This window comes from Sparus aurata, chromosome 8 (genome assembly GCF_900880675.1).
Source record: "Sparus aurata chromosome 8, fSpaAur1.1, whole genome shotgun sequence".
NCBI classification, from domain to species: Eukaryota; Metazoa; Chordata; class Actinopteri; order Spariformes; family Sparidae; genus Sparus; species Sparus aurata.
The window spans coordinates 4428123-4451338 of NC_044194.1; the positions used below are offsets into that span (position 1 = coordinate 4428123).

The 23216-nt window shown below is 44.1% G+C and overlaps 5 protein-coding genes across 6 annotated transcripts; 3 read left to right on the forward strand and 2 right to left on the reverse strand.

Moving 5' to 3' along the window:
* The first annotated feature begins 22 nt into the window (after nt 1-22).
* Nucleotides 23-5591, forward strand: LOC115585965 (E3 ubiquitin-protein ligase TRIM47-like). Its single transcript, XM_030424655.1, has 6 exons — nt 23-696; nt 778-873; nt 3534-3779; nt 3858-4014; nt 4115-4147; nt 4241-5591. Exons 1-6 carry the CDS (start codon nt 118-120, stop codon nt 4768-4770), a joined length of 1641 nt encoding a protein of 546 aa, XP_030280515.1. The 5' UTR covers nt 23-117; the 3' UTR covers nt 4771-5591.
* A 45-nt stretch (nt 5592-5636) lies between these two features.
* slc15a5 (solute carrier family 15 member 5) lies at nt 5637-9944 on the reverse strand. The gene is made up of 10 exons (XM_030425705.1): nt 9899-9944; nt 9324-9815; nt 8718-8940; nt 8417-8586; nt 8115-8335; nt 7846-8032; nt 7496-7684; nt 6694-6825; nt 6457-6565; nt 5637-6138 (listed from the first exon to the last, which is right to left on the reverse strand). The coding sequence occupies exons 1-10, from the start codon at nt 9942-9944 to the stop codon at nt 5997-5999; spliced, it is 1911 nt and encodes a 636-aa protein (XP_030281565.1). The 3' UTR covers nt 5637-5996.
* A 1943-nt stretch (nt 9945-11887) lies between these two features.
* On the forward strand, nt 11888-14881 carry ccdc34 (coiled-coil domain containing 34). The gene is made up of 7 exons (XM_030425993.1): nt 11888-12003; nt 12306-12584; nt 12701-12845; nt 13248-13355; nt 13506-13664; nt 13759-13888; nt 14257-14881. Exons 2-7 carry the CDS (start codon nt 12319-12321, stop codon nt 14457-14459), a joined length of 1011 nt encoding a protein of 336 aa, XP_030281853.1. The 5' UTR covers nt 11888-12003; nt 12306-12318; the 3' UTR covers nt 14460-14881.
* A 142-nt stretch (nt 14882-15023) lies between these two features.
* On the forward strand, nt 15024-18634 carry rab19 (RAB19, member RAS oncogene family). Of its 2 annotated transcripts, none has more exons than XM_030425994.1 (5): nt 15024-15226; nt 15720-15818; nt 16362-16550; nt 17185-17368; nt 17986-18634. In XM_030425994.1, the coding sequence occupies exons 2-5, from the start codon at nt 15768-15770 to the stop codon at nt 18258-18260; spliced, it is 699 nt and encodes a 232-aa protein (XP_030281854.1). In that variant the 5' UTR covers nt 15024-15226; nt 15720-15767; the 3' UTR covers nt 18261-18634. The 2 variants fall into 2 exon arrangements, with proteins under 2 accessions (XP_030281854.1, XP_030281855.1); XM_030425995.1 differs by lacking the exon at nt 15024-15226 and adding an exon at nt 15249-15618.
* Nucleotides 18635-18783: 149 nt separating this feature from the next.
* On the reverse strand, nt 18784-23213 carry hdhd5 (haloacid dehalogenase like hydrolase domain containing 5). The gene is made up of 8 exons (XM_030425991.1): nt 22849-23213; nt 22265-22489; nt 22061-22173; nt 21561-21654; nt 21446-21479; nt 21160-21334; nt 20864-21052; nt 18784-20186 (listed from the first exon to the last, which is right to left on the reverse strand). Exons 1-8 carry the CDS (start codon nt 22957-22959, stop codon nt 19763-19765), a joined length of 1365 nt encoding a protein of 454 aa, XP_030281851.1. The 5' UTR covers nt 22960-23213; the 3' UTR covers nt 18784-19762.
* Between the last annotated feature and the right edge of the window lie 3 nt (nt 23214-23216).

The following is a 23216-nucleotide window of genomic DNA, read 5'->3' on the forward strand; positions in this document are numbered from 1 at the left end:
TCTCCCCCTGGCACACAAACACAAACACACACACACAGCACAGTCATGTGTTACTGGGACAACAAGCCCCTCCTGCAGAGAAAATGAAACTAGCTTTGTCAGTCTGAGCTGGAGAGAATGGCTGAGAGTCAGGAACTCTTCGACTGCTCCATCTGTTTACAGTTACTGGAGGATCCGGTGACGACCACCTGTGGACACAGTTACTGTATGAAATGTGTCAACGCCTTCTGGGATAGTAATAACGACAGGGGAAGGAGGTTCAGCTGCCCTCAGTGCGGGCAGACTTTCTTCCCGAAGCCTGTTCTGAAGAGGAACACACTTCTGGCTGCCCTGATCGAGGAGCACAAGGGGGAAAACAGACAAAATGCTGCAGCTGGTGACAGGTATGCTGAACCTGGTGATGTGCAGTGTGACGTCTGCACAGGGAGAAAAGGAAAAGCTTCCATGTTCTGTCTGGTGTGTTTGGCCTCTTACTGTGAGACTCACCTGAAGCCTCACTATGAAGTGGCGCCTCTGAAAAAACACAAACTGATGGAGGCCTCTGCACAGATCAGAGACAGCATCTGCGGCCGTCACGACAAACTTCTGGAGATTTACTGCCGCACCGATCAGCAGTTCATCTGCCTGCTGTGTCTGATGGGTGAGCACAAAGGCCACGACACTGTGGCAGTGGCAGAGGAAAAGTGTCACATGCAGGTAATTCAACTCAACCATTGTTTTGTTCTTTTAATGTCAGTCAAATTCAGAAAAAAAACTCCTGGATTTGTGTTTCAACAGAGACAACTGGAGCGGACCAAAGAGGAGATCACAGACAGAGTGGAGAAGTCAGAGAGGACGATGGAGAAGCTGAGGAAGGCTGCAGACGTTATCAGAGTGAGTTTCATTCACAAACACGAGTCTCTTCTCAGTTTATTTTTTAAATGTTGATACAAGATATTAAAAATGCCTAGTTTAGTTTTTCAGTACGTGTGTGTGTTTATTGTGTTCGTGTTATGGGATCCTGGAGAAACGCAGTCTTATTTTTGCTGCACTACTATTGTTGGTACAGCTAAATGACAATAAAGCTTTCATTTATTGATTGAAAGGCAGCAGGAAAATGTGTTAGCTTAGCATAGCATAATGACTCAGACCAGAGAGAAGCAGCTCTAAGTGCCTAGAGAGATTAAATAACCAGCAGGCCGACTGTCTCTTTTCCTTATGTCATCTTTGTCTCAGCCAACAAAGCTGCACTTTAACACACACAAAACACAAAGACTTCCTAAACCTAACCCAGCAGTGTTTGAATATCGTGGTCCACCCTTTTTTTTTTTTTATCAAGTCGATTTCTTCGTGATCTTGAGAAATAGCCCTAAATTCACCTGGTATTACAAGAGCATGAGCTTTGTTATCTTGAGATATTGAATCACTTAACTTGTGACTTTGAGATGGCATTAGAAGCAGCTTCCGTAGACATGCATTTTAAAAGTTGCCTTAAAAAAAGGAAGAAAGTATGTCTGAAAGAATCCATCCATCTATCCTTCCATTTTCGTCCGCTTATCCGGGGCCGTGTTGCGGAGGCAGCTGCCTGAGCAGGGACACCCAGACTTCCCTCTCCCCGGACACTTCCTCCTGCTCTTCCAGGAGGATCCCAAGGCGTTCCCAGGCCAGCTGGGTGACACGGTTCCTCCTGAATCCGAGGTTCGACTATCGGCCGAATTCTCCTCTCCAGTACCCTGGAATAGACTTTCCCAGGGAGGCTGAGGAGTGTGATCCCCCGATAGTTGGAACACACCCTCCAGTCCCCATTTTCGAATAGGGGGACCACCACCCCGGTCTGCCAGTCCAGAGGCACTGTCCCCGACTGCCACGCGATGCTGCAGAGACGTGTCAACCAAGACAGCCCCACAACATCCAGAGACTTGAGGTACTCAGGGCGGATCTCTTCCCCCCCCCCGTGCCTTGCCACTGCGGAGCTTCCGGACTACCTCAGTGACTTCGGCTTGGGTGATGAATGGGTCAACCTCTAAGTCCTCAGCCTCTGCTTCCTCTATGGAAGGCGTGTCAGCGGGATTGAGGAGATCCTCAAAGTATTCCTTCCACCGCCCGACAATGTCCCTAGTCGAGGTCAACAGCTCCCCACCTCCACTGTAAACAGTGTTGGTGGAGGACTGCTTCCCCCTCCTTTGCCAGAATTTCTTCGAGGCCGACCGGTAGTCCTCCTCCATGGCCTCCCCGAACTTTTCCCAGACCTGAGTTTTTGCTTCCACAACTGCCCGTGCTGCCACACGCTTGGCCTGCCGGTACCTGTCAGCTGCCTCGGGAGTCCCCCGGGCCAACCAGGCTCGATAGGACTCCTTCTTCAGCTTGACAGCATCCCTTACTTCCGGAGTCCACCACCGGGTTCGGGGATTATTGCTGCGACAGGCACGGGAGACCTTACGGCCACAGCTCCGGGCAGCCGGTTCAGCAATGGAAGTGGAGAACATGGTCCATTCGGACTCAATGTCTCCAGCCTCCCTCGGGATCTGGTCAAAGCTCTCCCGGAGGTGGGAGTTAAAGTCCTCCCTGACAGAGGGTTCCATCAGATGTTCCCAGCAGACCCTCACAATACATTTGGGTCTGCCAGGTCTGTCTAGCTTCCTCCCCTGCCAGCGGATCCGACTCACCACCAGGTGGTGATCAGTTGACAGCTCAGCCCCTCTCTTCACCCGAGTGTCCAAGACATACGGCTGGAGGTCAGATGACACGACCACAAAGTCGATCATTGACCTCCGGCCTTATGCTTGAACATGGTGTTTGTTATGGACAAACTGTGACTAGCACAGAAGTCCAGTATCAAAACACCACTCGGGTTCAGATTGGGGAGGCCGTTCCTCCCAAACACACCCCTCCAGGTAACACCGACGCTGCCTACGTGGGCGTTGAAGTCCCCCAGTAGAACGATGGAGTCCCAGGTTGGAGCACTCTCCAGTACCCCTCCCAGGGACTCCAAGAAGGCCGGGTACTCTGCACTGCTGTTCGGCTCATAAGCCGAGACAACGGTGAGAGTCCTATCCCTGACCTGAAGGCGCAGGGAAGTGACCCTCTCGTTCACCGGGGAGAACTCCAACACATGGCTGCTAAGCTGAGGAGCTATAAGCAAGCCCACACCGGCTCGCCGCCTCTCACCGCAGGCAACTCCAGAGTAAAAGAGAGTCCAGCCTCTCTCAAGGAGTTGGGTTCCAGAGCCCAGACTGTGCGTGGAGGTCAGCCCAACTATCTCTAGCCGGTACCGCTCAACCTCCAGCACCAGCTCAGACTCTTCCCCCCCAGCGAGGTGACATTCCATGTCCCCATGGCTAGAGTCACCGTCCGGGGATTGGGTCGCCGGGGCCCCCGCCCACGACTGCCACCCAAATCCCACTGCACCGGCCCCTTGAAAGAATTCAGTTACTTGTCAAATGTTCTGAAATAATGGGAGGATCTGTGAAGTGGCCCGTGACGATTGTAAATGTGCTGCACCTGAAAATGCCATCAGTCATGACAGGGAAAAATGGTTTGTGTTTTCCTTCAAGGGTGCTGCATGGGAAGCGTGTGACGACTTTGAGCGACTGTGTGCAGAACATATACGTTTATACGTCCACTCTGTGGAGAGGATGTGCTCCGAGATGAGAGAGAAAGTTGGAGAAGCAGAGAAAGCCGGAGCGGACTGGACCGACTGTCGGCTCGGGCGACTGCAGCGTGAAGTGCTCACGCTGAGGAGGGGAGAGGATCAAATCGACCGGCTGACACTCACAGAGGACCCCATTCAGTTTCTGCAGGTGATACCATCTTTTTCTGTTGGTAGTGTCATTGTGTGTTTTCTCTAGTAACACACTGTATGTGTTTGCCTTGTGCAGGGTTTCCAGGCGCTGGATCACCTCCCTGCATTCACTGACTCACATGAAAAAATTGAAATGCGGACAGAGTTTGTTGTTAATGCACAGAAAGAGAAACTGAAAAACATGTGCGACAAAAAAAAGAATGAACTGTTCAGTCATTCTGAAAAAAGTCTGTGTAAGTGTGACCTGTTTGGATCAATTAACATAAAACTACAGACAGTATTTTTTTTATTATTGTAGAGACAGAATGATCAGTGCTTTTCTTTTCATCACAGTGTCAAGGACATACCTTCTGCTCATATATAAGAGTAAGCATGATGTTGATTTACTTTGCATGAGTATCATCACACACATCCACGTTAGCTTCACCGGCTAAATGAGTGCTTCATCTCTCTCTGCAGACTTCAGAGTGGAGGTGGATCCCAACACAGTCGCTGCGTATCTTTGCTTGTCTGATAGAAACAGACAGATATCGTGGAGTGCCGTGGAGCAGGCTCACCCTGATCACCCTGACAGATTCACCTTCCATCACCAGGCTCTGTGCAAAATGGGCCTGGAGAGGAGCTGCTACTGGGAGGTGGAGTGGGATGTGGGCGTTGTTGATTTAGCTGTGTCGTATAAAGGCATTAAAAGAAAGGGCTCAGACAACGATTGCTCTTTTGGTCACAATGAGCTCTCCTGGAAACTGACCTGCTCCCCGTCCGGCTGCACGTTTTGGCACGATAGTTTTCACAAAGGTCAAATCCCTCCGGTTCAGTCCCACAGAGCGGGCGTCTTCCTGGATTACGAAGCAGGAACACTGCGCTTCTTCAGTGTTTCTGATGGAGGCAGGTTCGATCTGCTGCACCAAATCCAGACCACCTTCACTGAACCTCTCTATCCTGGGTTTTCTGTAGATTTAGGCGCAACACTGAAAATATGCGACATCTAAGATCCATTTATGCTGCTTCATCTTTGTCTGTTCAAATATGTTTACCAAGAAATTTGACCTGATGTCCCTCAGCAAATGTTTCTGTTTGTTGTTTTCTCCAGATTTTGAAGCAGTTGAACGCGAACAATTTGTCAGATTCCGAAGTTTCTACTGCTTTCAACCTGAAACAGAGCAGTACAACATCTTAGGCTCCCACCCTGAGCCTGACATCAGAGGAAAAATTGATATCGTCTATTGCAATAAGTAGCAGCAGTATTTAATCTTGCTTCAAGCTTAAAATCTATCACACAGTGCGAATCTTCAAAGTGGCTTTGAAAAGAAAGTTTCTCAGTCTCTTGATTGATTCATATTGTCGGAACATGACGGCTGTGCCACGCTGTGTTTAGCGGCGTTGATGTATCTACTGTTGTGTGCATCCTCTGCAGTGTTAGTAGCTCCAGTCTGTTATTAATATAGTTTTTAGTTGTGCCTGTTTCTGTCCTTTCTTTTTTGTAAGCTTTTCGTCAGTAAAGTTTCCTAACTGGAACCTCTGGACTCATCTGTCATTTGACCAGTCACTTCAGTGGTAATTGGTATGAGAGGAGCCGCCGTCAGACATTCCTTTCTTTTTGCCAAACTGAAGTGACTTCCTGGAATCGAGACATCCCTCTGAAGTTGCCAGGCAACCAGAGGAGACATGAGAAGTGGTATCGATCTTTCCATCCAATGAACACCAAAAAAATGTGAGTCCCAAAATGCTCAGACTGTTAAAATGGAGCTGTATGTACTTCCTTCAGTTGCATGAATTTTAAATATGAAAATAAAAATTCAACAATCAAACAGACCGACTCTGCCTCCACTGAGTACAGTCAAATAAAGGACCATGCTTTACTGATGATATATTTGTTTTTAATTTGATTACAGTGCTATTATTTACATTTGTCTTTTGCAGATTTGATTTCAAATTTAAAGGTGCAACAATATGGCCGACCAGACCTTCAATCCCCAGAGTGTCGGTACATGACGAGTTGGGAATGTGACTCAATAATTATCTTACCTACAGATTGGAAAATTTAATAAATTGTGCTCACGAAAGTAAAATAACAGTCTATATTTTTGCTGACATATTGAACATTATGTACATTCCATCTACAGTATTTCATTTATACAGTTCAGCCCAGCTAAGATTGTTTGACACAGAAACATGCAGCGCCAGCGCCACTGACAGAACATGATCATGAAGACGGTCATAAAATAGATTCGATGGAGGCGTTTGTGTAGGAGCGATCCACGGTGTCGTAGAAGCGCAGACAGGCCTTGTAGTGCAGCAGCTTCTCAGTCAGAGGGCTGATGGTCAGTCCTTTCCCCTGAACACTCAGGTCGATGTACCTGGACAACATCAGCATCACAAGAAATCAAGTCATGATGTTCGTAACGAAACAGAGAGGATACATATGTCACAAATTAGTGCGGCTGTACATAAAAACAGAGTTTCTTAAATCCAGCTGTGGGTTGGACACATGACTTGTTTAAATCGGATGTGCTTTTCGTCAAAATGTCTTCACCAGGTGCAGAAAAGCACCTGTGATGGACTGTAACTGGTCCTGTGTTGCAATCAATCCATGATAGTGTTTATTATGCATAATTAATTATCTAATTTTAATGAAATTGTCCTTATAGTCGTATTAGTTAGAGATAATACTTTACCTGTAAGATACTCTCCAACACACGAGGGTATTTACAGCCATCAGTGTGGCCAGGAGGAAGAAGAACCTCTCCAGATTCCCATCATGCAGTGTGTTTGGGTAGAAGTTACCTGTGATGAAATATCACTGTGATCAAATCAGAGAGCTTCGACCAAATATTGTTGTGTTTACAATCACGCTGCCAGTGTCATTTGTCTTTAGAGGAAAACATGCAATCCTGTGTCTGAACGTATTTCACCTCCAGAGAGGAAGTAAACCAGCTGAATGATGAAGGCTCCCAGGAAGCAGCCCCCTCCGTAGGACAGAGTGAGGAAGTGCAGGGAGATCCCCCTGATGTGGCTCGGGGTCAGCTGGAAGGATATGAGGGAACCTGCCGGAGAGGAAGTGGCAGCAGAAATGTTTAATTGTCTTCTCTGCTGATTATTTGGTAAATACATGGCAGCACCTGAGACAGAGTGAATGACAACAAATACCAAGTTTGACACCTGTTATGTGTCATTAAAAATATACATAATTTGTACCTGTGGTGCTATTTCCATCCATTTCTTTATCCAGAAATGATTCAGTCACTTCATTCACAGACCTAGTGAGGAGTTTCATTCAGGAACTATTTTCTCTCCACCGAACTACACCGCACCACCGCCCAGAGGGAAGCATGGTCGACATCCTCGTGCTTGCAGCAGCACGGGATGCAAACATTAATGGTGTCCTCCTCGGCTGAGCGAATGTTAGCTGGGTTAGCTAGCCTCTCATCCCTGAGTAGATGTACGCTTCCCTCTGCACAGTGATACGGAAATTAAATAGCGCCTCCATGAAACTGCTCACAAGGTCTGTTATCAACTGTGATTAACTTGAGTATTCTGGATTAAAAAGTAATTGCTGTTGCTTTAGGGCAGAGAGCAGACATATTAGAATAATTATCTCTTAAACTCAGGGACTTACACCAAAACAATCTGGAAGGATAAACAGCACTGCAGGTAAAAGGAAACAGATATATTTTTTAACTTGGGGCGAACTGTTCCTTTAAGTCTGTCACTCACATGCCGGGGTGACGAGAGCCTCTGCCAGACCGAGCAGGATGTACTGAGGAGCCAGATGGAAACACGGCATGGACGACACCTGCAGAACCTGTCCAGACAGAGTCTGCTCCACCAGAGGGTAAGTCTTCCTCTGCAGCTCGGACAAACCCGCCACCAGCACCGACAGAGTGGCACAGGCGTGGCCCAGAGCTGTAAGGGGAGGATGTACAGGGAGGGGTGATGAGAGAGGGGGCTGCAGAACAATCACAGCAGGAAAAGAGGCAGAAGAGTGGAGAGAGACACAGGGATGTTTAGGTGAAGACGAGAACATGACGTCTGCTTTGTCCGTGTGCACATAGAAAAATACTCACTGATGACTTTCGCAGGTGCCAGAGGAGTTTTCTCCATGGAGAGGTAGCAGGTCGTCACACACTCGATCACCGGGGCCAAGAGCAGCAGAGGCAGGATGCTGATCACATTCATGGTGCCGATGGGCAACAGGAGGTTGCTCAGGTGGAGGTTCGAGTTCATCGTCTGTATGTAGTAACCTGAGGGAATCTGTAGGAAACAGGTTCTTAACACGGGGAGGATCCTTTTTCATGCTTTATGATAAACACTCATTATATCCCCAGTGACCTGCCTGTGTGATGCAGGCTCGGTACAGAAGCTGAAGCCCGTACAGAGGGAAGAGCTTCGCCAGGACTTTCACGTTCTCCACGTGTGTTTCACTGTAACGACCACCGTTGTGCTCTTTCGCCCGGTCAAGCCAAGAGGCCACATCTCCACTCAGGTGCCGGTAGTGGAGGCAGCACATCCTGAGAGAGTTCAGGAAAACTCCCAGTGTGGTCAGTAATGACCCACCTGTGACAGAAAACAAGAAGTCTTTATTTGGTGGCATTCTTTACGAGTTTTATTTACAAGTCCTTCTTTTTAATGTATTACCTTTCTTGGGTTTATAGGTGAGTTTGTTCCGCATCATGTGTATGGCTATCAGGGCCAGCAGCACAGAGGTGAAGGGGATCAGGAAGCCCAGGTTTTTGCCCACAGACTGCTGGATGTAAGCGATACCCAGAAACACCACAGTGGAGTTCAAGTTGACCAGCCAGTAGAACCTGAACATGAAGAAAGAATATCTCAACAACTATTGAATGAATCGTCATGACATGTTTTACAGACATTCACAGGATGCCTCTGATCATATAACTCTAACTTTGGACTGTTTGGAGTCTGATTATTGTCTAACCAGTTGAAGAAGGACAGCAGCTGGTGCTGGTTGTAGCTCTGCAGGCTGTAGGCTCCCATGGGGCACAGGATGGCCCGGATACCGCCGATGCCCAGAACAGCCGCCAGGAGGCCGATGAAGAACAAGATCTGCTGCTCCCGAGGTTCCAGCTGGTGCATCATCTGATGATTGTCGATGTAGAAATCTTCGAACGTGAACGCCACCACGGGCAGCATGGCGGTGCCTACAGAAGTGTGACGACAGGAGAAAGTCATGGCACAGGGGTAGCAGCTAGATTTCAAACAAGAGTGTGACTTCAGGGAAGCAGAGCTGTGACTCAGCACTTAGACAGATTTATACTGCTGAAATGAGCTCACACTCAAGGTAAAGATTCAGAATATGTGGGATGGTTGTACCTTGTATATTTCACACAAACCAGATAAATGTCTTGTTTTTAAGTACAATTACAACAACTGGAAATAGTTTTTCGAGAAGCAAAAATTAGGTTAATCAAGGAAAAGTGAGAAGAAACATCCAAAGTGAGATATTTATTTTCCCAACTTAAAAGTAGCTTCAATTCAAAGAGTTTCAAATTCCCAGACATCAGAGAACATGTTTGTTTCTTACCAAAGAAATGAAGGAAAGCACACAGGTAGAGCACCTTGGTCCTCCCCAGGCAGGTTTCTGCAAACCAGCCAACCAGAACAGGGGTCAGGGTGCTGGCCCCCACAAAGCACAGGTTGACTGTCGCAGCCAGGTAGTTATCATAGCCCAGCTTCATCGTGCAGAAGAGAATCATGTTGCATACAATCCCAAAGAAAGTGAATCTTTCAAACAGCTCAACGAGCAGCACACAGATGATAACCTGGAGCTTCTTGCGCGACTTCTTCTGTGGTCCCTGCTCAGGACGAGGGGTCCGGGAGAGTCGACGAGCACCGCTTCTGCCCTGCGGCAGTCTCTGAGGGTCCCCTGTCACCATCCCACTTGGCCAGCGAGCTGGCTGCTTGGTTGGTTGTCTGGCTGGATGCAGTCTGACCTGGACCACATGGAGCGCTGAATGCCCTTTGAGTATAGGACCAGAGCTGGAATCCCTCACTTTGGTGTGACCGTGGTGCTGGACTGGAGACACGTAGGATCAGACACACCTACCCTGCATTCTGCACGTGCTGCTGGCTGATTATCCTCATGTGTCATGATGTTACTCAGAACTGTGGCCGCCTCACAGCGATCTGACACATGGTGACCCATGAATGCAGCAGGAGTGACGGATGGGAGCGATGTAGAGAGCAGCCCAGAAATATTTCTAATTACAGACAAGATACAGACGTGTGGTCGTTGTTTGTTTCATAAATGACAAACACAGAGCAGAGGTGGGAAGTAACCGAGTACATTTACTCAAGTACTGTACTGTAATTATTTTGTATTGACTTTAGTATTTCCATTTTGTGCTACTTTTTTAGGCAAATATTTAACTTTTTACTCTGCTACATTTAGGCTATTTGACAGCTTAAATTACTAAGTACTTTGTAGATCCACACTGATTATCATTTAAATAAAAACAAATAAATGATGATGTATCATTTAAAAGCATTTCAATCAACCCCACGTTTTTCAGCTGCATCATTAAAATGGTGCCTACACATTAATTGATAATTAATTATAATATTAACATATAATGTACTTATCTGAAATAAGAATAATAATTATTCATTAGTTTTGACACTTTAAATGTATTTGATGCTAAAACGCATTCACTTTACTTTACAAAAATGTTCAATGCCTACTTCTACTTGTTACTGAGTATTTGTACACTGTGGTAGTACAACTTTTACTTCAGAGATATGAGTACTTCTTCTATCACTGATACAGCTGTACAGTGATGTAGTTCTGCACTCTTGACACTTGATTGTGAACTTTAATTTAAAGAAATCCTGTTGATGTGAAACTCAGTTGTTTGCAGTAGACGGACTCATAAAGTTAAACGTTAATCAACAGATCAAGAACACACAATGTTGACTCAGCAACAGGATTCAGCATTAAAAGACATGAAACAAGACAAAAAGTAATAAGAGCCGCATGTGATAACAATCACTCACAAAATGTCACATGTCTCTGTGAGAGCAGCTCTTCAGTGTAATTAGACTGATAACGTTAACTGGGAGTGAGGTGGAGTGTGTTGGCAGGTTAAATCCAGCTGGGTCAGAGCTGGACTGACAACAGGCCGGGCAAGAACTGAAAAAAGGCCAGTCCGGTTCTGTCAGGAAGGTCTGGGTTTGGTCCTTCCACCAAAATAAGAATAATGTTAAACCTACGTAGGTATCGCAACACATGTAACCCCAGATAAGTAGCTGGTTCATCCTTAATTACTTTTTTAACTCTTTCTTTTGTGTAGAAACAAGAGTGACGGTTTATGGTCTTCCAATGGGAAGGTTGAACATCGTTTTCTGTGTTTCCTTAAAAAATATATTTGCAAAAACTCTTATGATTAAAATATCTTAAGTGAAGAATAATTATATTTGTCTAGAAAACTTGTCTCACGTTACGTTAAACATAATGAAGTTTTATTTTGTCTACCGTCTAGTCATGTTATTGGTAACACTTTATCAATTTACCATTTATTACTGATGGTTATTATAAGGCGTTACCCACCTGAGTATTTTGCACATTTTAGATTAATATTCCAATTGTATTCTATTTCTTCTATCTGTCCTTTTTAAATCTTACAGTATGGTAGGTGTATGTATGTATATATTGTAAATATTGTGCCAATTCTTTTTTTTTTTCTTAACGTTTGAGTCTCTGTTTTTATTTTGTGTGTTATTGTGAGTTTTGTGATTTTATGTGAATTGCTATCCGGCTGTGGTCCTGCTTCTCAGATGTTTAAATTGTGGATATTTGGGTTTAAAGTTATTGAAAATATTTCTTATTGGAGGTACAATTTCAATCAAGATGGTTTAATTCTAATTTTCTTTAACAACAACATTGTGTTTGCCTCTAAAGTACCAAGTAGCAACATATATAATATAAAGAAAAAACTTTACACATGATTTAAAAAAAAAAAAATATATATATATATACTGCTCTCAGTATGTTAGTTAAATAATGAGATGTGGAAACGTGGGATAAAAACTGACTCAGGTTCAGTTAAAGAGACGAACGTCAAAGCGTCACGCGTCACCATAGTTACAGCGTCCAGTTGGGCGTGGGGCGTGTTGCATCATGGGAAAACAAAGTCAACGCTCGGTTGCAGCGTTAGAAAGAAAGACGAGCACCACAGCGAGACTTTTCGTCAAATAAACGCCCGAAGGTAAGAAAATAAATGTTCACAGTTCCTCCAGAGTTAGCTAGAAACACTTGCACACATGTAGAGTTAGCTCATATTTAACTTTAAACCTCCGTTGCCGATTAGAAAAGTTAGCTAACTACGGCTAGCTGTTAGGTACCATTGTGTGCTAACGTTAGCGCCACTTTGCTAACCGTGTAAACGAGCTGTTTGCAGGAGCATTTAAACATCAGCTGGTTGTGTATTGTGCCTCGCTGGGAAGTTGACGTGACGATAGTAAACAGACAAAACATTCTCATGTGTCGACGTTGTGTTTGTTGAAGCAGACATCGGCTGGTCATGTCTGGACGGAGGCTGCCCAACTGTCCCGCGTCTGCGTCCAAAGACTTCAGCTCGACTCCCGTTAAAACAAGCCAGCGGCAGGACTTCCGCACAGCCAAGGGCTCGGACGACGGCGTCCTATCGGATGACGAAGACACCTTTTCTCTGCTTTCTCCCATATATCATGACAGCTTTGACAGCGATGACGACCTGGACCTCAGTCCAGCTCAGCAGGCTTCCCCCAGGCACAGCGACAACTCCAGACTCAGCGATTCACCAGTCAGGTACTGCTGAAGATCCTTTCTGAACCGAGGCAGAGACCATGGAGTGCATGATTCAGACAGACATAATGTAAGTAAAGGGTCAAACATGTATACTTACAGATCTGTTTTTGTTTTAGATGTGAGCTACCAAGAACACCTTCATCGCAGATGTTGAATGCAGCTGTGGAGGCTGCAGGCTCACCTACTCTGTCTGCATGGGAAGTGTGGCTGGTGAACAAAGCCAAAGAAGACCGGCGCAGGTTGGAAAAGAGAGCAGAGGAGGCAAGATAATTAATGTTTATTTCACTATATAACTACTGTTGTGATTTAGTATCCTGTGGGCTCTGTGCAGACATCTCACTTCGCTGATGTTGCTGCCGGACCGATACTGAAATTTTAGGGCTGATGCCTCGACGGAGTGCAAACATCTGATATACACATATTGGTCAAAATTCATATTGATACTTATATATGTGGCTGTCGAACACATGATGACAGAACATTTTTAGAGTTTAACTATTAACCCTTTTGTCCAAAATCAGCTGATAAATGTCAGGCTAAACACAGTCACTCTTGTTTTTCTTTGCTTTTTATGTAAGGCTCATTATATTTACTCCCAAACATGCTTTCTTATTACATCCTGTCTGAATCTCTCAAGAGAACATTTTCTTTTCTTTGAATTAGGAGCGGCTACTGAGGGAAAAAAAAGAACGAGAAGAAAGGCTGCGGGAAGAGAAAAAAGTGGTCATGGAAGAGAAGATCCAAGTGTGGCTAAATATGAAAAGAGAACAGGTTGGTGAACTGCTACTTAAAACTTAGCAAAATCACAGAAAGCACCATAGTCAATTGACTTTATTGTCAGAATTTAATTTAATTACACAGTAATATCACACTAACCCAACGCTGACATGTCTACTATTTGTTTTCTTCTTGCAATCCCAGGAGAAGTACGAGCAACTTGTAAAACAGAGCAAAGAGGAAGAGGAGCTACAGCGGCAGCAGGAAAAACAGAGGGAGACTGAACAGAAAGCTCAGGAAAAGTACAAAAACTGGTTGCAGAAGAAGAACCAAGAAAAAATAGACGCTGAAAAGAGGGAGAAAGTAATGTGGATCTTTTGATTTTATTCTCTTTTAAATTAAAATATTTAAAATAAACTGTTGGTTAACTATAAGGTCTTTTTTCTATTCTTGACAGGAGGAAGCTGCCCTGAAAGAGGAGCAGGAGAAAGAGCGCCGCAGGAGGGCACAGGAGAAATTTAAGGAATGGCTGTCAAAAGCCAACGAGAAAAGCAAATCCAGTCCCAAATCACCTTGTTACCAAAAAGGTAAGGTCATTTCAGTCATCTGGAAATTATCAACTATTTTTCAAATTGACAGTTCACTCGTGCAATAACACAAATTCAATCATTGTCTGTTTTCACTCATTTATTTATTCCATTTGATTTATTTTATTACTTTTGTAAACTATTATTTCTTATTTTTGTGCTTTCCCCTTTGGTGCTACAATGTTGCAGATTGGTTAATAAAGGACTAACTGACTTTATTGCCCCTGGATTATCTGAAACCATATAATTAATAAGATTTATTCATGTTTTTTCCTGCAGCTGTCATCTAGGAACTCTAGCAATATAACTGTTTTCATGCTGTTTTCATTTTGTGATGTATTAATATTGTATTGTTCGACATCTTCCAGGCCCCTATGACAAATCCTACCCATCACCCAGCTTCTACAATCCGATCCCATGGAAACCGATTCACGTCCCTCCTCCAGAACCATCCTTGAATAAGACGTCTGGCAAGAAACCTCAGAGACAAGGAAAATGCCAACAACGCCTCGGCACTGCTTCTAGACTGAGAAACTCTCAGAGTGCAGGACCGTCGCTGCAGAGGAGATGACACAGCAGACTGACACCTGTGGCTGTGATACGATAGCTTAGCTACGGCTCAACTATGATTTCACCACGACTCATCCACACAACCGCAGCTCCTGAACTGAGACTCTGCTGAATCACAGAAGTATTTCTGTTCTGTTGTATATGAATGTTGTAATTAAGATCCATATTTTGGATTGTTATATTTAGTTGTACACTAGAGGGATTCTGTAATGATGCACCAGCTGAAATTAGTTTGGGATTCAGATCATTTATATGATTTTTCAAAGATGTGTAGAATTTGTACTGATTCATACGTATCTACTGAGATACGTATGAATCACTGAGCATACATGTTGGCTGACATTTAAAAGGCTGAAGTCTATTTTGTGTCATCCTGTAAGTTTAAACTCTTTGCTATTTGGATAAAAGAGGCTTAATCAAAGTCATTTTTCCTCTCTCGTGCTTTTATTATTTGTGCCACCACTAACTGGTCAACAAAACCATATTGCATTGTACTTAACGAGGCATCAACCACAACACAGAAAGAAGCTGGTTGGTGGTCAGAGCCAAAGATAGACCCGGCCCGGTCAAGTGCCCCTCACACTCACACATTGTTCCGTGTCCAGCTGTGCCTTGTTCTTCTGTGGGCTGAGATGACGACAGAAACGAGTGAGGGGGTGGAGAGAGAGAGAGAGAGAGGGAGAGAGAGAGAGGAGCTGATTCAGATTCAGAGCAGTATGTTCATTCTGTTGTAACATCTCACTGTGAAACCAATGTATGCTGCCTGAGGTAAAATGATTTCACTTTTTTATGTTCGATTAACCCGGCTTTGACTCCCTCCTTTGGATTTCTCTGTTGTGTTTTCTTCTTGCTTGTTCTGCGCTCGACCTCTTTCTGTGGTTGTCTGCTGAGGAATGTGTTACTTGACAGGAGTCAGTGAGGGGGCTGATAATGTAGGGCATTTTTTAAATTCGACAAAAAAACAAAAAACATTATGGGGTCCAAAGGACAGCTGTTAAGACAGAGACAAGTGTTTACATTCTGTGGGTTTAATTGCAGGAGATGTTTAAGCTGTTTGCTTCGGGGTATTTACACACTGAGCCCTGTTAGCAAAAAAGGTTTGTGTTCAAAGTCAGCCTCCAGCACTTTGCCTCTCTGTGTACCTACTACTTGGTGAAATGGTGAGTCTCAACCAAATAAACCGACGATAGCTCATTATGTGTAAACTGATCACCCCTGTCACATCCAAGATGCTTCATTGAGTTTTATTTGTTTCCTCTAGGTATTGTGTCCTGTTATCAGAGCCTGAACAGAAAATCCATATCCCAAGATGCAGTGGTGCAGGTGGGCAGGCGGTTGGAAAACACACCTACCAAGACAGGTAAGAGGCGTGTCTGTAATATCTCAGAATGAAAGTGAGGGGGGAGAGAGACAGAGAGAGAGAAAAGGAGAGAGAGATCTACAGGGCAGAGAGAGCGACAGTCCAAAGGGCAGTTACAGACTACACTTGTGTTTTCAAGAATGTGGTCTATGAAGAAACAAGACTTCTGGATGCTGATTCTACTTGTCTAGGGAAATAAGGAATGTTAATCGTCTGCAATGGGATAATTAAGTTGATTTGGGCGTTGTTTCTGAGTAGAGTCTGTGCATGAGGTTAACATGACAGAAGAAACTGGATTTAAAAGTGAAATTCTGTCCTCCTCCGGCTCACATGTGGACTGTTACACTCCAGCGGGTGTAAACCTGATTTGACCTTTTTTTTCTGACGAGGATGTGACTGATGTTTCTTGTAAATACACTCAGTTATTATTGACACAACTTGGAAGAAACCAGTTCTGTTACATAGAGGCTCAGAGGTCTTGGATCAGGTGCTCAGCCTCGGCGTGTTTGTTTTTGTGTATATATTCCTCCCGTCACCATGCAGTCTGCAGGACCCGAGATCGAGGACTCCTTCGACTTTCTTTTTAAAATCATCCTGGTCGGGGACTCGGATGTGGGGAAGACCTGCCTGGTCCAGAGGTTCAAGTCTGGCATTTTCATTGAGAAGCAGCAGAACACCATCGGGGTGGACTTTACTGTTCGTACCCTGGACATCGACGGCAAGAAGGTGAAGGTCGGTGACTCACTTCAGGTTTTATCACACGTATAATGCACAATCAATTTTTATCATGGGTGTATTTTATATATGAACAGAAACATGGATCAGTGGGATCTGCCTGCGTTCTTACTCTTGTCTTAAAGTAAACAATCCTTTGCTTGCTTCAGTTAATCTTTTTTTTTTGTTTTAAGAAAAGGAGGAGTGGCAAATGATATCGCCTGTGTGTGTGTGTTAGCTTTCTGGGTGTGTTAATTTGTGAACTCTATGGATGTCTACACACAGGCGTTGCTCCAAAATGACTGATCACCTTCAGACTTCACAGCATGTGTGACTAGCTTCAACAGACTGATTCAGATTAGAGATATCTGACTCACATTTTGTAAGAATTTAAAGACATAATATGTAACAACTCTGCATTAAAAGGTCTAAAAAAGACTAGACCTTAAATTGTATACTGTTGAGTTGTATACTTGCATTATCTTCAAAGGAATCTGTAATTTAATTCAAAACAATTGTGGGTTTCATTTGTTGTTTAAATGTTAAGACAGCAACTCCCATGATCCCAATCTTTTGTTTTGTGTTAATTAAGAGACATTACACACTGTGTTTAAGTCACAACAGGAGGATTTGTGTTGTTTTGTTGTTGCAGATGCAGGTGTGGGACACGGCAGGACAGGAGCGCTTCCGCACCATAACTCAGAGCTACTACCGCAGTGCCCACGGGGCCGTGGTGGCCTATGACATCACACGCCGGGCCACATTCGAATCTGTTTCCCACTGGATCAGGGAGGTGGAGCAGTTTGGAGCTGCCAGCGTGGTATTGATCCTCATTGGTAAGCAGAATGAAGAAAATTAGATGGTTTGAAATGTAATAGAGTATATTTTGGGTGGGTCTCTTATGCTCATTGGGGAGACAGAAGCTGGACTTTAACTTTTAACAATTTTAACTTTTCTGCTCGCTCGTTACGTGTTTTTACCGTTTTTAGTCTCAGCAGATGGTGTTCAGATATCACAACAGTCAGCCTGTCATAGCTGTTAGTTTATTGGTAATTGTAACAGTAAATTTACTGAGGATCAGCCTCACACCAATATAGTATCTTTACGTGAATACATGTAGACAGTCCAAATAAGTCAAATTACTTTTCTGGTTGCATCTTTTCTAGGGTGAACATCTGCTGCTTTTCTGTGTTATATCATTTTAAACTGAACAATTATAGGAATGTTATGATAATCAATTAATTGTGTCGCTTCTGAACATTATCTTACTTCAGCTTGTCAGATGTGAGGGTTGAGTGATTTTCATACATGAAAGCACTAAATATTAAATATAGTTTTATTGTGAATTTGTGGCATTATTCACAATTTTTCTAATATTTTATAGACGTCACAGCTACACAGACATCTTCTCCACTCCTGTTGTAAACACTTCCTGTCCTGCTCGTCGCTGCAGGTAACAAGTCGGACCTCCACGCTCAGAGGCAGGTGTTGTTCGAGGACGCGTGCACTCTGGCAGAAAACAACGGTGTGCTGGCTGCTCTGGAAACATCAGCCAAGGAGGCCCAGAACGTGGACGCCGCCTTCAGCCTCATGGCCCGGGAGCTGCTGGCACGCAACGGCATGACCATCACAGACGAGGCCTCGCAAGACTCGCCTCAGTTCATGCTGAATAACAGCTCTCATCCGGTCTTTGGAAATGCGTCCTCTGATAAGAAGTGTGGGTGCTGAGCAGACGGAGGTACGGACGTGTTGGTGAAGTTTTGTTTGGAAAATGGTGGTAGCAGCCTCAAAGTGAGTCGGGGGGAGGGAGGGGGGGGGGTTACAAGGGTTTGTTTTAGGGGGAAACTAAACATGTTGCATTGTGTGTGTGTGTGTGGATGTACATTTTGTATATGTTTTGACTTTTATTTATACAGCTATGATAGTATCAGTCACACAGGTTTTAAATGGCGGCTGCTTATCAATGTATTTTGTAATATTCTTCTGAGGATAACTGCTGCTGGATGTGATAATGACTCCACCACTACAGACCACACCTCTGCTGGAGGACTTTGTACTAAGACTGTAGGACAATACACAGAGTGTTTTCACTTGACAAACAACTTTTTTGTGTCTCTCATCCTTTTTTTTTAATTGTTCTTTCATTCATTACGGCTTCAGTAGTTTCAACGTGAAGTCAACTACAAATCATTCATAGTTATAAAAAAAAAACCAGCACTGTATGAAACTTTCACTGGTGCTGCAACTGTACTTTTTTTTTTTATTTCTCCCACAAAAACCTCCAATACAGACTCTCGTCACATGAATTCATATGATTATCACAACTAAAAACCACTTAACAAAAAAATAGCACCTTTTTCACCTCGACTGGTAATTTCACACAAAGTACTAAATAAGATTACTCTTAAATGTGGCTAAAATCCAAACTGGTGAGGTACTAAAAGTGAAACCCGGCAACTTAATCTCCTCAGCATTAGAGGTTACACATTCGCCCAAGCTTAAGAACAAATCAGCCTGAAATATGATAAGAGTAAAAACAAACAGCAAGAAGCAAGAACTGGTCCAGTTAAGACCTGCTGGAGGGGGGGGGGGGCTTGGAAAGGCAAGGTGATCCAGTTCAGGAGAGTGTTGTACGAAGTGTGAAATTAAACTTTAGCTGGACAGTAATGTTTCTCATAGATTGTATATGAAGCGTTAATTTGCAAAAACAGTCAAATAGTACACACGAGGGAATATTAATCAAATGTTGTTGTGTAGTTTCGATAAGATATCTAAAATGTTTCTACTTTTCTTAAACTGCTTTTTTTTATTGTGTAGTTGAAAGAAAATCATTAAAACTGGCTGTAATTTTAAGAATGGCTTTAATCTGTTTTTGCAAATAAACTCTTCATATAAAGTAGGTAGAGCTACTAGAAACAATGGTATGTGTTTGTTGTTTGTGATAACTAGACAAAGAAAATACTGCAGCAGCAGTTATTGACACACTACGATGCATGGCTGACTTAAAATGTGTAACTTTCCTATATTTAGTGTTAAAACGTATACTGTTGCTTTTTGCTGTGGGTTGTATGGCACTTAATTCTCTAAGAACTAGCCACAGTAACAGCTACATCTCCCCTGCGATAATCAGGAGCGTAGATTAGAGAAAAATACACCTACAAAACTTCTTCTACCTGCAGATAAGAGCTGTTTACTCGACAGTTGTGAGATGTGACACGATCTTGCTCGCCCTACTGCAGAGGCCAGCCTTCCTGCTCAAACACCAGCTCCACTGCTTCCTTCACATCCTGCACAATGACGGACGGCTGTGTAAGGCTGGGGTCAAAGCGAAAGTCCCTGTGGCCGTGGAAGATGCGCTGCTCGGTGACGGTCTGCGTCGGATCTGAGGGCAGCTCCTGCTGGTCCCGGCTGTACACTCCTGTGCACACCAGGATGGAGCTGCAGCCCTCAGGGAGGTTCTCCTCCGCCCCGTACGTGCTCGACGCTCCGCCCAGTTCTGCTGATGTCATTTTAGGGACGTCGTCAACAGTTTCTGCCAGGGGGTCTGCACCTCCTCCACCACTCTTAGCCTGCATCTGGGCCTTGGTGTGGCGAGAAGCCTGGAGGTAGCGGTTGTAGAGGTTGGCGCCGTATATGTCAGCCATGGGGTTATCACTATAAAAAGAGACGGGAGCAAATACGCATTAATAGTGCTTTAAGTTCACATTAAAACTTTGTTGTTAGACAGAATTTTACATGTAGATTAACTACGATCAAAATAACTTCACTCGACGTCAGAAATGGAAAATAAAGCTTGGCTTTATATAAGAAAAAAAGGTGACACAAAAAAGTCCAGAAAATATCACTTTGGCATAACTTGGCATTCATTCATTCACTAGTAGCTGCTCTGTAGAGAAAACACTGCTCCCGGTCTTTTCTTAAATAGCATCCAGGTAAGCACGCAAAGCATTATGGGACATGCTGTTTCCTTAAAGTGAACCCTCTGTAGGCAAATACAAATAGAAATTCAATGTCGTAGGTAATCAATATCAGTAGACTGTATTATGAATTCAATTCTTTTAACTCTGTTTTTAACTTAAATAATAATGTGAAATTAGCAGCTTTTAATCAATAATGTAAATAAAATAACATCATAAATTAACTAATGTAACCCATAAGTTACAACATCACATGCATCTGCATTTATTATTAATCAAGGAGAGTGATAATTGGAAACGATATACATGCTACATTAAACTTCACCTCGACCACATTTAAGAAGTTAAAAAAATAAACATGATTTCCAAGTATTAAATGTGGGTCTGCAGTCATGAGCCGACTGAGTCACTCACCCTATAGCATACAGCCTCTTCACAGGTGTGGTCCAGCCAAGTCTCTCCGCCTGCTGTCTGACCAGCAGCTCAGCGTAGTTATAAGTCACCACGCTGGGTTTACCGATCAGAGCCTCATACTTCAGATCGTAGCCTGTGACCTTCTTGTACAGGCTCTCCAAGCACACCAGGAACATACCGTGTCCAAACCTAAGAGACAGGAGCATTTGGTGTAATAGCAATAGTGACAATCAAAACTTTTAATAATGTCTTGGTGTGTGACATTCATTTCAATAAGACACACACACATACTGTACCTGGGATTCTTGGCCTCGGCCATCCACAGCAGGTCCATGTTACAGGCCAGGACGGGGATATGAGGGTACTGCATCGAACTCCAGGAATTATCTGGGTTCCCGTTTGTCAGGAGAATGTCGACGATGAGCTGGAGGTTGGTCTCCCATCTGATTGGCTCGCCGAATAAGATGACAGCTGCAGGAAGAAGCAGGGAAAGAAGGAAATATTTTTTTAAAACACCGTAAAAATGTACATTATAACATGCTTATTAAACTTTTAGACATTTAGCTTTTTCAGAAAACATACCGTCGATCGGCCGTAAGCCTTTGGAGGGTGGAATCTGTAAGACATTATACACAGTTTGTAAGATGTAGAACTCATCCGTACATGAAAATAAACCGGCCTAAGAAACAGAACTTACACTGTCTTTGGGCCTTCTGTTGTGGTCTACGACATCCAGAAGAGGATATGCTTCTCTGAGCATATCTATGGTGACAACATCCTGAAAGCCCAGGCTGAAGTTGGTGTGTTAAAGTAAAATATGATTGAGCAACAAAAAACAAGTATGATTTAAATACGACTGTTGGGACTTTGTAACGGTCTTCTATGATGTGTTTCCTGCATTAACCACTAGGTTAATAAGGGAAAAGAAGCTTTCAAATGTCCACATAGTGACTTGGATTAATATAGGGAAAGAAAAACTCCAAACGTTCCCTCAAAAGAAAAAACAGGAAATCTGTAAAATGACCTCACTGAGACGGTCAGGCAGTAAAGGGAACAAAGGGTACAAAGATTAAACTGATAACAAAGTGGAGCATGAACAAAAATACACTGAATACACAGAACATGCACACTTTCAAAAGGTCAACATCGAGCGGGAGTGCAGAAACCAGACCAGACTAAATCCAGAGAGCAGGATACTTGTGAGCGACCTCCTCCACAGGACCCTGTCCCGACACCAGCACGCGCTTTTTATGGAACTGGGTAAACATTCGCAAAGGACTGTGGGACAGCATCACCTGGTCTGGAGACACCTGCGATAAAGACAGTGCAGAGAAAAAGACATAAAAACACAGAACAAACAAAGCTGGGAGCTGTTAAAATGAATAAAGACGTTCAGTTTACCTCCACATCCAGCAGATGGGACAGATGCTCAGCTTTGGTCTGCCTCATGCAGTTCCCAGCGTTGGTGACGAACACCACGGGCACCTTGTATCTCCCTTTGCCATCAACCAGGTTCCTGAAGCACTGCTTGGCCTCAGGGATGGGCGTCCGGCCCCGCACCAGCACGCCATCGATGTCGAAGAGGAGCCCGAAGGACTTGTGGCCCTGAGGAGGAGGAGGAGGGAGCTGAGGACACAAAGATGGAGCATGTAGAATAAAAACACATGATCATTAACTTCACTCATTATCTGTGTTACTCACAGGGGGACTGAGGGAGACTTTGCACCCACAGAACATGAATGACAGCAGTTTTATTGGAGATGGAGGAGATAATAGTAACAACTGTGTAGTGCTTTATCTCACACCATTTTAATCATGTGTGAGTGTGTGAGCTGTGATTAGTTTCGTGTTTCCCTCTGCTGCTTCTACATGTCTTCCCCCCCTTCGACGTTGAAATGGCAGTTAAATGTAACAGACAGCTGATAAAAGACCAAAGTTACACCTTCACCTTCACCACAGAAGTCTGAGTAAAGCATTCTACTTACACGGCTGTAGTTTCGTGAGGTCGGAGTCGAGGTGTTGACTTGTTTGGCTGCTCCTTCACAGCAGGATTTCAGCAGCTGCCAGCCACTTCTCACAGGACTTATCCTCTGCATTTCACTCTGTGTGTGTGTTCAAACCGGCGGGTAAACAACAAACAATGGCGGACGGAGCCGAGCTAGCTTCAGCCGAGCTAACAGTAACTGTCCACCGAGCCGCTCTGACGACAGAAGAAGTGGGTCATGGTGTCTCAGGACGGTGAGAGTCAATACTCAACTGTCTGTTCCTGCGGCTGTGAGGCTGCCATCATTCAACACACACAACTGCACCGCGCACGCCGATTACAACGACTGCGCATGCGCGCAAGACAACT

Excerpts from the sequence above, each read along its gene's own strand:
- hdhd5 (XM_030425991.1), bottom strand. The coding sequence starts at position 22,959 with ATGCAGAGGATAAGTCCTGTGAGAAGTGGCTGGCAGCTGCTGAAATCC. Across the intron at positions 21,655-22,060 it reads GTGGAGGAGGTCGCTCACAA|CCTGGGCTTTCAGGATGTTG; the intron begins GTATCCTGCTCT and ends CACCAACTTCAG. Across the intron at positions 21,335-21,445 it reads AGGCTTACGGCCGATCGACG|CTGTCATCTTATTCGGCGAG; the intron begins GTATGTTTTCTG and ends TTCTTCCTGCAG.
- ccdc34 (XM_030425993.1), top strand. The coding sequence starts at position 12,319 with ATGTCTGGACGGAGGCTGCCCAACTGTCCCGCGTCTGCGTCCAAAGAC. Across the intron at positions 12,585-12,700 it reads CTCAGCGATTCACCAGTCAG|ATGTGAGCTACCAAGAACAC; the intron begins GTACTGCTGAAG and ends TTTTTGTTTTAG. Across the intron at positions 13,889-14,256 it reads ATCACCTTGTTACCAAAAAG|GCCCCTATGACAAATCCTAC; the intron begins GTAAGGTCATTT and ends GACATCTTCCAG.
- LOC115585965 (XM_030424655.1), top strand. The coding sequence starts at position 118 with ATGGCTGAGAGTCAGGAACTCTTCGACTGCTCCATCTGTTTACAGTTA. Across the intron at positions 3,780-3,857 it reads ACCCCATTCAGTTTCTGCAG|GGTTTCCAGGCGCTGGATCA; the intron begins GTGATACCATCT and ends TGCCTTGTGCAG. Across the intron at positions 4,148-4,240 it reads CCTTCTGCTCATATATAAGA|ACTTCAGAGTGGAGGTGGAT; the intron begins GTAAGCATGATG and ends CTCTCTCTGCAG.
- rab19 (XM_030425994.1), top strand. The coding sequence starts at position 15,768 with ATGCAGTGGTGCAGGTGGGCAGGCGGTTGGAAAACACACCTACCAAGA. Across the intron at positions 15,819-16,361 it reads AAACACACCTACCAAGACAG|TCTGCAGGACCCGAGATCGA; the intron begins GTAAGAGGCGTG and ends GTCACCATGCAG. Across the intron at positions 17,369-17,985 it reads CGTGGTATTGATCCTCATTG|GTAACAAGTCGGACCTCCAC; the intron begins GTAAGCAGAATG and ends TCGTCGCTGCAG.
- slc15a5 (XM_030425705.1), bottom strand. The coding sequence starts at position 9,944 with ATGGGTCACCATGTGTCAGATCGCTGTGAGGCGGCCACAGTTCTGA. Across the intron at positions 8,033-8,114 it reads ACCGAGCCTGCATCACACAG|ATTCCCTCAGGTTACTACAT; the intron begins GCAGGTCACTGG and ends TGTTTCCTACAG. Across the intron at positions 6,826-7,495 it reads GGCTCTCGTCACCCCGGCAT|GTTCCCTCATATCCTTCCAG; the intron begins GTGAGTGACAGA and ends CCTCTCCGGCAG.